Source organism: Tetranychus urticae, chromosome 2 (genome assembly GCF_039701765.1).
Source record: "Tetranychus urticae isolate SD_2017Ah chromosome 2, NJAU_TeUrti_SD_1.0, whole genome shotgun sequence".
In the NCBI taxonomy this organism is placed as follows: domain Eukaryota; kingdom Metazoa; phylum Arthropoda; class Arachnida; order Trombidiformes; family Tetranychidae; genus Tetranychus; species Tetranychus urticae.
In genome coordinates, this window is record NC_142959.1 from 22,692,225 (window position 1) to 22,702,661 (window position 10,437).

Genomic DNA, 10,437 nt, shown 5'->3' on the forward strand with positions numbered 1-10,437 from the left:
GCTGATTGTTCGTTGATCAGTATAAAGGATCTGGTGAATGACCAATAATCTTTAATCAATTTTTAAATTTGATTATAAAAAATATCCTTTTTGCCCTTTAAAATTAGCGGGAGATATTCTGTAACCTGGTAACCAGTTTCTTTTAACTGGGGGGGAGACCTAACCTAACCACGGTTACTGGTTGTAATAACATGATTGACTAAGGCAACTCGGCTGTAGGCAAAACCTGAAAGCTTTTTAGTCAAAATCTATTTCTATTTGTTATTCAATTATTTCATTATTTAATTAGTTATTGTTTATTTATTGTTATTGAATTTCAAGAGTGGCTCCAATAAGGTAGAATATGAGGAGGAGAAATGCCGATTTTTGTGGCAAATTTCGTCGACCTGTCAAGAAATCCAAGCTGACCTCGAGTGGATTTTATGGAAGGTAAATATAATCTAATCTTCATCATCTGACTTGAATGTTTATATCAACGATTGTTTTCTGATTACTCAAGCTTTTCATGCTAGTTTTTTATCTATTGTAAATCACTCAAGATTATTATTATAGGTTGTTACTGACAGTTTATTACCATCTAAGGTTAATTAATATAACTTGTAATTGGTAACCAATTTTAAACCTTCATTCATCCACATGTAAATATTCACATCTTTTAGTCATTATAAATTGACTCACCTTTTCTTTGCATAATATTATTGGCGGGGATGTTTTGCTAAATCAATTGAACGATGGACTCATCTGCAAACCCTTTTTAGCTTCAATTCGTACTCTGATTTGTGTTTCTTGCTTTTCCTTGATGATGTCAAATTTCTCATTTTCCCCCAACATTGAGCTGTTACCCTTTTTAAACTTGTGTACTTTCCATTGAATCATTCAACAGTTTCACATGTATCCCCGATGAGTTTCCTCAGTCCATGACCTATACTATTTAAAGCAAATAGATTAGCTTATTTAACTTTTTAGTGCTAAACATTTCGTTTTTATTAAAGCTTGGGTTTAACTTGTTGAATAGCTCTCGATGTTATCCAATCTTCACCTTAGTACATCAATGTATTCTTTACCTTTTCTTTCCAGCACTTTTATGTACTTGAAATTTTTGATGGTTTGGTCTTTCGTACTTTTTGCTGATTTCATTCTCGAATTCCGATTTGAGTATTTGTGGCCGTTCTGGTTGCTGATACGAAGTGTTTACGACTCCTTTAAATACCAAGGATTGGTAAGCAATATTTGTCACTTTTTTCATCATCTTGCTCATCATATCAAAAGTAAAAGTGAAAAATTGTTGATAAAAAATAATTTTTTTGTTAACGGTATTGTATCGTTTTCTACTCATCATGTATTATATTTCAAGTTATTGATTCAAACATTTTCCCTATCATTTGATTAACGTAACGATTACTTTGATTTCCGTTTCATTGCAATTTGTTTTAATGAATAGTCCTTATTTTAACTTTACCTCACAAATTGATAATTGGCATAAGGAGAAGCTTAAAATAGCTTTCCTATTTTTTTCAACATTGACTTTTGATTGATGAGCCACAAAGTTGATGAATGATTTAGATATTTTGAACTATTGATTACATGTTTCTATGATTATTAATTTTTTTCTCCTTTTTGTATTCGTTCTTTTTTCTATATTAGGCTTTCTCAGTCTTTTTCGTTTTCATTGCACTCACATCCGATATGATCTGTTTCCTTCTAATCCCTGTTCATTGGTTATTTTTTGTTGCCAGTACATATGTGTGGGTACAATATGTCTGGCACACCGAAAAAGGAATATGTCTTCCGACATTATCACTTTGGTTACTATTTGTATATATTGAAGCATCGTTTCGCCTGAAGGAATTAAAGAACCTTCCTTTTCATTTAGACCTTTGCAGACCTTTTGCGGCACACTGGTGAGTATCGTTAGCATCTTTGAAATTTAGCTTTTTAATCTTGATTAATTTTATTTTCATCTTTTTTTTTCTTTAGCATCGGGTATTCAGTGGTAACTTTGGGTTTTGGTTTTAAAAGTCATGTCAGTTATAAGATGAGGCTGAGAAAACAATCGGAGGTTGCAAAAGAAAATGAATTTTATTTCGAGCTTCTCCAGAAAGCTTTACCACAAGAAACTTGCGCTACCAATTTAACTGACAATACCTCTGTCATCTCTAACTGTGTTCCTCTTCCATTAGCCTTAAATCATAATCACCATAGTCTCAACAATAAAAAGGCCATTTCAGGAAGTTCCAATGAAAAAACTCCAACCGTGAGCCATAATTCGTCGAACATATCCAAATTGAATAACGAATATGACTCTAAGAAAAGCTATGCTAATGGTATTGACAAGCAAGAGCTTCAATTCATGGAAAATCCAATCAACAAGAAACCACTCAGTGAATATGAGAATGATAGTAATATAAGCGATTGTAATCATGAAGAATCATTTAAAAACTTAACATCATCACTTTCACCAAACAAATCAACTGAAAAGTTGACAAATTCTATGGCATCCATTTCACTCTCATCTTCAAACAAATTGAACCACTCATCCAACCATGTAACATCTAGTAACTCCAATGCCAACTCCTTACCTTTTGGTAATGTTCAGTCTTTAAATATTTCAAATAAGAAAACCAAAAACAATTTGGCTAACAATTTAACTTCTCAAAAAGATGAGCTTGTGATACGGTAAGTCCTTTCATTATAAATGTATATCCAATTAATCGTGCATACCTAATCGATTGTTTTGTTTTAATTTCCATTTCTTCACAGCCTTGAAGCAGATATTAAGAGACTTAAAGCTTATTTACAAGCCAGTCGTCAAACGGAACTTGAATTAAAATCTCAGATTAATAGTCTCCTATCTGAAGAAAGAAGTCTTAAAAGTGAATTATCTACATTACAGCAAGACAATGATAGCCTGCAGACTAGGCTACATAACTTGTTGTCTGCTCGACAGCAAGATAAGCAAACAGTATCACAATTAGAAAAACGTTTGCAAGAAGAAAAGAAATCAAGAGCGTCTTACGAGAGTCAACTTGCCAGTGAAAGAAAAGCCAAAAAAGACGAAGCAAATGCCAGAGCAGCTGCGGCAGCTGCAAGAATAGAATGTACAGAGATTTGTAAAAACAAAAGAAGAGAGCTTGAAAGTGAATTAAAGCTCTTGAGAAAAGAAATTAAAGTTCGAGAAGATCAAGTGAAACAGATTGATTGTGAGGCACAGGTAAGCATTGCAAATCTTTATCTTTTTCCCTCAGGTGTAATCAAACATCTAAGAATATTATATGATTTTTTTTAACTGTTTTTTCTTTCTTTTAACAGTCTCTCCGTCAGTATAAAGAATCTCATGGAGATACAGAAATACTCTTGTCCGCTCTGTCTGCTATGCAAGACAAGAACGCACATTTGGAAAATAGTTTAAGTGCAGAGACAAGATTAAAATTGGATCTCTTTTCTGCCTTAGGGGAAGCGAAAAGGCAGCTCGAAATTAACCAAGGTAAGAATTGTAAGGATGAATTTTTATTTACTTTTTTCCATCACTTTGCTCTATCGTTTGTTTTATACATGTTATTTTAATTTATCCCTATATTTTTCTCGTTTTTCAAGCACTATTGCAACAAAAAGAGAGACAAATCGAGGAACTTGAGTCAACAGTGGACCAGCTTAAAGCCCGTTTCACAGAATTGTTAGCGGTTATGCCAGCAACAAACGCATATACTGGTATTGATAGTGATATTGTGTCATCCCTTATGCTCAACTCCAAGTTCATGCCAGATCCAAATGATTCTCATGAATCATCCATGAAATCTCCATTGGATCCTAACGCACCCATTTATACTCCTAAAAGCCCTGATCTCTAACCCAGTCTACCTGATCTCTATCCCATCCAACTTGATGATAAGTATGATCAAAATGATCATATTTACCATTTTAAATAAAATAATCAAGTTAATAAAAATTAATTAAGCCACAGTTGATTATAAATAGTTTTTTTATTTTCACGTTACACTTTTCAGAATCATGTTTTTATTCTAAATGCCTAGCCTTGAGTGCTTATCTCATGAATTCTCAAATAGAGTAACCGGTTACAAATAACTGGTGATAAACTAAATACTGTTACTGTTTGTACTAACCATGTCTTAATCAGATCATCTCTTTGCTTAGTAATCTCAGAATTGAGACACAGGTTATTCATTTTACTGTTTTGATGCTTCATATTCGAAGGTATTAGTAACTGATAGATGGCGTCTTGCTTTCCATAGGAAAGAGTAATAGCGACGTCTCTCTTCACATTCTGAGAATGTCATTCTCAATGAATCTTCTAATAAACCATCTAAGGTAATACTCAATTGTTTGTGTTTTAAAATTTTTGATTGTGATGATTGAAGGACACATAAACTGAATGCTAAGTGAAATTCGCCTCTTGCTTCTCTCAGATCCATCTTTAATCTAGTTTATGGATCATTTAGGTTAGTAAATATCTAAAAATCAATTCAACTTATAGATCATTCCAAGCTTAACCATGGGACTTTTATACAACACTCAACTCACTGTCTATGGAACCACTTTATTCACCATAATATGTATTTCTCTATATTATATGCTAACCGGGAGAGGTTCCCGTATGGGTGATATTCAATGGCTTCTGGAAGGTAAGTTCAATATAATTTTTGTTGTGAACTGTCAAACCGCTTGTTTTGCCCGTGTTTCTAAATTCAAATGTATCTAATCTTTCTCAACACAGGCATTTCTCCCTATATGTGGTGTGCATTGGGTATTGGATTATCCATATCACTGAGTGTTGTTGGAGCTGCTACTGGCATTTTCACTACCGGAGTATCAATTGTTGGTGGTGGTGTGAAAGCTCCTAGAATACGAACTAAAAATCTAGTATCTATCATCTTCTGCGAAGCTGTAGCTATTTACGGAATTATTTTGTCCATTGTGCTTTTGAATACCGTTGAGCAATTTAATCCCATAAAAGCTGAAGAGAGCTTTGAGATCAAGGCCAAAAACTATTTTTCTGGGTATTTAATGTTTGCTGCTGGCTTAACAGTTGGAATGAGCAATTTATTCTGTGGTATATCAGTTGGTGTTGTTGGTAGTGGAGCTGCCCTTGCTGATGCCGCTGATCCAACTCTCTTCATCAAAATTCTTGTTATTGAAATTTTCGCATCAGCTATTGGATTGTTTGCTCTTATTGTTGCTATAGTCATGACAGGAAAAATCTCAATGGGATCTGGATAAATATAAAACTGTGTGAAAATAAAGCCAAAAAGAAACCAAAAAACAAATGATTTCACGATCATTCCATCATTTAAGATGCAAATATACACCATTTATTGTATGAAACCTCATCAATTACCGCTCATCTTAATCGTGTTTGGTTCTTTGTTGATTGTCTAATGGTGATCTTTTAACAAAAAAACATAATCATTTAATCAAGTCAAGCCTAAGATCTTTTTTTTATTTGATCTCATTTTTCATTCAATCATGTACCTTTAGTTATACATCTATTTAAAGCATTTAAACCTGTAACTAATTATTACCCAATCAGAGCTGTGTTCTACCCGTTTGATTCTCAGATAAATAAGAATCTCATCTAAGTATTTAAAAATTATTTGAATCAATAAAACTTTTGTTGGATTTTCAAAACAAATTTAATGTCTCGTTCAAATTGACATATTTAACTGCAAAGTTCGATAATCTGAACGATCATTTGCATTTGAAATGAAATAGAGATTATTATCAAATATTAGTTGAAAAAATTGAAGAAAAAGTGAACTTTAAAATTTTTTATTCTTGAGTAGAGTCTGAATAATTTATTACTAATACTTTTACAAAATGATGAAGACTGCACAATTAGTCACAGACATGATCTCAATAAAGATCATTGAGAAGTCAGAATCAAAATTTAGATTCATTTTCAAGAAAATAACGATAAAACAGTTAAATACAGGAGAAATTAAAATATCACATAGCAATTAGTTGACCTATGTGACAGGCAAAATTATGCTTTTAGCATTGGTTGAATTTATTTCAACATCAATTAAAATAATTTTCAATATCAAATTCAAGTTTCATCTATTAATTCATCTAATGAAAGATGCAACTAATCAGTAAGAGTTTAATTATCAAGCATTCACGGGTGCAGCTATTTCTCCAATGCTTGTAAGTTCTACTTAAAAAGAAATGATGAGATGACAGAGAAGATTATGAGTACGATGACTATGATGATAATGAGGTTGATATTGGTGAGGTATAATAAAACAAGGTAAAAATGAATGAAGAGATGGTTGGTCTGAACAAGCTGAATGTGAATGGAGGTATGAGATGAAAATAAGTGATTTTTGATGGTGAAAAGCTGATAGGGAAATTATTCAGATGAATTTCATTGACGTTGATGAGAGTGAGAGAGAAAAAAGAGAGCAAATGATGGAATAGAACAATTGTGATAAAATTGCTGCATGCTAAGGCCTTTAAAATAGAAAGATTATCTCTTTTTTCGTTCGTGTGAGCACTTGGGGCAAAACCATTTTCCTTTTGGTTTGGTAGCTAATCCTACACATGCAAAGTGGAACCATTCAATAGGACAGTCAGGATTATCACAACCAATCATTTCACCATAAGAAACTTGGTGACATATACAATATGTAGGTTCATTAGGATCAACAGGCATATCTAGGACATCGGTGCTTCCAGTAATTGTGGCTAATATGGACGTTTCGGTTCCAATTACTCCCATAGCAAGTGCTGGATCGGCAGATAGTTTTTGTTTTTTACGACCTTTTTCGGTCTTGTCTTTTAACACATTCTTTTTACTTAGTGATACTTTATTTTTTCCTTTGGATAAATTATTTTTCCCTCTCTTCTTTCCTCCTTCTATGTTATTTCCAGAAGATTTAAACAAAATTTTTTCCTTCAGTTCTGCTTCCAATTTTGTCAATTCATTGTCTAATCTGCGAATATGTTTATCAATCATTTCATAGGTAGCCACTGATAACTGCACTTTATCGTCACTCAATGATCTGGCTTCAGCAAATTTATTTCGAATTTCTTTGAAAGTGTCATTTTTTTCTCGCTGATTGAGTTCGTTCACGTTAACCAAGTAGCTTTCTGAAACACTATTTATCTTCCTGATTAGTTCTGAAAGAGAAAACAAGAAAGGAAAAAGCAGAACGAGATTGTATTAAAAACTGGAATTTATGGAAAATTCAACTCACCAATGTTCATCCTTTTTTATTAATTTCTGATGGAGTATTTTTTATACACGAAAAATCATAGATAATGTAAAGACTATTTTTTGATAAGCCTGAGTATAGCTATAAGATGCAAATATACGCCATTTATTGTATGAAGCCTCATCAGTTACCCGTTTGATTCTCAGATAAATAAGAATCTCATCTAAGTATTTAAAAATTATTTGAATCAATAAAACTTTTGTTGGATTTTCAAAACAACATTTTCACAAAAAATTAATGTCTCGTTCAAATTCACATATTTAACTGCAAAGTTTGATAATCTGAATGTGAATATGTTGATTTTATTCAATCTAGTGTATTTATTTTACTTTTAAATTACAGACCTCAGATTATTGCATATTTTCATTATAATTTAATAGCTTTCATTATTTTAAATTATCTCAAAAATTTACCGGAATTAGTTGAAACTTAGCACCGTCTATCGGATCAGTAGAAATTTAAACTAACAGCTGAGACTATCATTGACAAGTTGTGTAACAGAGGCTAAATTTATTGTGATCCTTGTAATTAATATTTTGTGCCATTTTAAATTGAATTTTTCACTAATTTTGTTGAATATCTGTTGATTCGAACCTTTATTAAGCCATTCAACCTTATGATTCATCAAACCGTGTTGATTTACTCCTTTTGAAAAGGCAATTTGATCATCTGTTCATCTGACATTTCTTATAGCGCAATTATTCTTGTTTTCAGCGCAAACCTTCCAGATTATATCATTCTACCGGTTCAATCAATTGCAATAAATAATTCTAATCTGTTTTTAGAGGAGATGATTTCCAATGTGAACCAAAGCACCTCTTTGTCAGTATCTTCAGATCAAAAAGGTACAGAAATTGATGCTGAAATGACAACCTCATCCAATGATAGCAACCAATCTGAAAATATAATCAACAAACATAAAGATAAAAGTCCAATGTGCTTGGTTAATGAGCTTTGTCGATTCAATTCAATAACTTGTCGATATGAGCTGATTGAAGAATCTGGAGTTCCTCATTCAAAGATCTTTTCAGTTGTCCTGAAATTGGGCGATAAAGAAGAGTATCGTGCTAATGCTCCATCAATAAGAAAAGCTCAACATGCTGCAGCCTCTTTAGCTCTAGTTTCAACCAAATTCCCACTACCATCGCCAAAATCTGAACGAAAAGCTGCTAGAAGCAATTCACAACTTACACCAACCGTGGAATTAAATGTTTTGGCCATGAAACGCAGAGAACATGTCCAATATCACGTTTATGAGCAACCAGTTCGTCCAAATCATCTATCAAATTTAATACCTTTTACATCATCTATTACCAGTCAATTACCTTCTTCTAATGGCTCACACGAGCATCATGATTATCGATCTCTTTATCATCAAAGATGCCACCTAGTTAGAGGAATGATGACTCCAATGTACATTGCAACTGTTGTTGTTGGTGAACGTCAATTCACTAGTAAAGGTAAAACAATACAAATTGCTCGTCACGCTGCTGCCGAAGAAGCCTTGAAAACTATTCGCCATCTTCCAATGCCTACTGCTACTACCATCAATATGGCCTCATCGGTATCATCTACTGAGCTACTATCTGACGATGATAGCAAATCACCTGTTAGCATGATTTATGAAGCTGCTATGAAAAGAAAATTAATGGTACAATTTGAAGTTATATCAGAATCTGGACCTTCTCACATGCCCTGTTTCATTGTGAAGTGCATAGTTGGTGCCTATTCAGCGGAAGGTAGAGGTGTTCGTAAGAAAACAGCCAAACGCAGAGCAGCTGCTGCAGTTTTAGCTGAACTTGAGGAAAAAGAACCGATCATTGAAAACTCATTCCAATCACAATCAACTGCAGGCTGTGAGTTGGACTCTGAATCAACTCTATCAGTATCGCCATCATCGTCATCGAAAAATGGATCAATGAATCGACTAAAAAAGAGGAAACCCAATAGCAAAACTAAAAAGAAAAGAAAAGATGGTGAAAAGTTAAACAATTGCATCGAAAATTTAACATTGAAACTAGAAAATACATCTTTGGTATCTGAAAATGATTCCAACAGTTGCTATCAAACCGACAGCGAAACTTTAAAGTCAAACACCAGCAGTTTGAAAAATTCCACTCTTGACTCTCAAGAGGCAGCAAAATTGAATGATAAACCTTTAAAAGCCTCATTTTCGTTGAATTCTATCAGTCGACTAATCCAATTGCAATTAGCTAAAAGAGAAGGCGAACCTAGGTTTAAATTTATCTCAGAAATAGATGTCGAAAATAGGAGAAAAGAATTCACGATCCAATGTTCTGTGAATGTCCCAAAAAATTTTAGATCAGCTAATGCACCGATAGTGAATAATGAGTTAATAACCCTTGGAGTTGGATCAAATAAGAAGATAGCAAAAAGAGCGGCCGCAGAAGAAATGCTTAGAGTTTTGGGTTATTCGTCTTTACCACCAACTTCATCATCGCCTTCACACTTCTCTAATTCATTGTCACCTGTTTTGAAAATGAACTCTGTTAGTCAACAAGCAGAGTCAGTCCAAAACTGTCATCCAATCCATTCCAATTTGTTACAATGTGCTAATACCAATTCTGCTTTGGATTCAGTAGATACTTCATCATTCAAAAATTTAATTGACAATGGTAAAGAGAGAAGAGTTAAATTCTTGGAAGAATCGCAATTAGCTGAGACTGAAAATATTTCTAAAAGATTAGAAGATCAGACAGAAAATGCACAAAATTCACCAAAATACGGACGACAGATTGCTCCTGGACTTTTATTTGTTATGAGTATGAATCAAACTGGTTATCCTATTTTAATGGATAATAATTCTGTAGATAAATTATAGACAATATTAAATACTTTAATTCAATAAATAATTTAATTAACGTAAATATTAACTCAATTTTGACTCACTCTCATCGTGATCTTAAATGTTAATAAACTATTCGAATGTGGGAAGTGGATTTAGTTGCTTTGATATAATGTTAAAGTACATGTAAATAGTAGCACCGCGGTAACGGAAGGTCGATGATCGAAACCTTGTTTCTTTGTTTGCTTGGTTACATGGCAAGTTGATAGAAATTTGTGATTGATTTGATCCAGTTATCGACTTTAATTTATCAATAAAATTAATCATTAAATAAATAGTAATTGCTTGTGTTAATTTACATCAGGTGTGAGTCTGTCGTTCAAATCATCTTTTAATGAAATT

General features: G+C 33.0%; 4 protein-coding genes across 5 annotated transcripts; 3 read left to right on the top strand and 1 right to left on the bottom strand.

Moving 5' to 3' along the window:
• The first annotated feature begins 209 nt into the window (after positions 1-209).
• Positions 210-3,965, top strand: LOC107368960 (macoilin). 2 transcript variants are annotated; one of them, XM_015936859.3, is made up of 7 exons: positions 210-429; positions 1,078-1,219; positions 1,645-1,901; positions 1,978-2,676; positions 2,761-3,211; positions 3,310-3,493; positions 3,595-3,965. In XM_015936859.3, the coding sequence occupies exons 1-7, from the start codon at positions 344-346 to the stop codon at positions 3,846-3,848; spliced, it is 2,073 nt and encodes a 690-aa protein (XP_015792345.1). In that variant the 5' UTR covers positions 210-343; the 3' UTR covers positions 3,849-3,965. The 2 variants fall into 2 exon arrangements, with proteins under 2 accessions (XP_015792345.1, XP_015792346.1); XM_015936860.3 differs by having other exon boundaries at positions 3,310-3,484.
• A 345-nt stretch (positions 3,966-4,310) lies between these two features.
• Positions 4,311-5,647, top strand: LOC107368962 (V-type proton ATPase 21 kDa proteolipid subunit c''). Its single transcript, XM_015936862.3, has 2 exons — positions 4,311-4,640; positions 4,733-5,647. The coding sequence occupies exons 1-2, from the start codon at positions 4,511-4,513 to the stop codon at positions 5,233-5,235; spliced, it is 633 nt and encodes a 210-aa protein (XP_015792348.1). The 5' UTR covers positions 4,311-4,510; the 3' UTR covers positions 5,236-5,647.
• A 121-nt stretch (positions 5,648-5,768) lies between these two features.
• LOC149094141 (inhibitor of growth protein 4-like) lies at positions 5,769-7,236 on the bottom strand. The gene is made up of 2 exons (XM_089267095.1): positions 7,212-7,236; positions 5,769-7,134 (listed from the first exon to the last, which is right to left on the bottom strand). The coding sequence occupies exons 1-2, from the start codon at positions 7,219-7,221 to the stop codon at positions 6,482-6,484; spliced, it is 663 nt and encodes a 220-aa protein (XP_089123221.1). The 5' UTR covers positions 7,222-7,236; the 3' UTR covers positions 5,769-6,481.
• A 432-nt stretch (positions 7,237-7,668) lies between these two features.
• Positions 7,669-10,117, top strand: LOC107368961 (double-stranded RNA-binding protein Staufen homolog 2-like). Its single transcript, XM_015936861.3, has one exon. It carries the CDS (start codon positions 8,020-8,022, stop codon positions 10,069-10,071), a length of 2,052 nt encoding a protein of 683 aa, XP_015792347.2. The 5' UTR covers positions 7,669-8,019; the 3' UTR covers positions 10,072-10,117.
• Positions 10,118-10,437: the final 320 nt, after the last annotated feature.

Excerpts from the sequence above, each read along its gene's own strand:
- LOC107368962 (XM_015936862.3), top strand. The coding sequence starts at position 4,511 with ATGGGACTTTTATACAACACTCAACTCACTGTCTATGGAACCACTTTA. Across the intron at positions 4,641-4,732 it reads TATTCAATGGCTTCTGGAAG|GCATTTCTCCCTATATGTGG; the intron begins GTAAGTTCAATA and ends TTCTCAACACAG.
- LOC107368961 (XM_015936861.3), top strand. The coding sequence starts at position 8,020 with ATGATTTCCAATGTGAACCAAAGCACCTCTTTGTCAGTATCTTCAGAT.
- LOC107368960 (XM_015936859.3), top strand. The coding sequence starts at position 344 with ATGAGGAGGAGAAATGCCGATTTTTGTGGCAAATTTCGTCGACCTGTC. Across the intron at positions 1,902-1,977 it reads AGACCTTTTGCGGCACACTG|CATCGGGTATTCAGTGGTAA; the intron begins GTGAGTATCGTT and ends TTTTTTCTTTAG. Across the intron at positions 3,494-3,594 it reads AATTAACCAAGGTAAGAATT|CACTATTGCAACAAAAAGAG; the intron begins GTAAGGATGAAT and ends TCGTTTTTCAAG.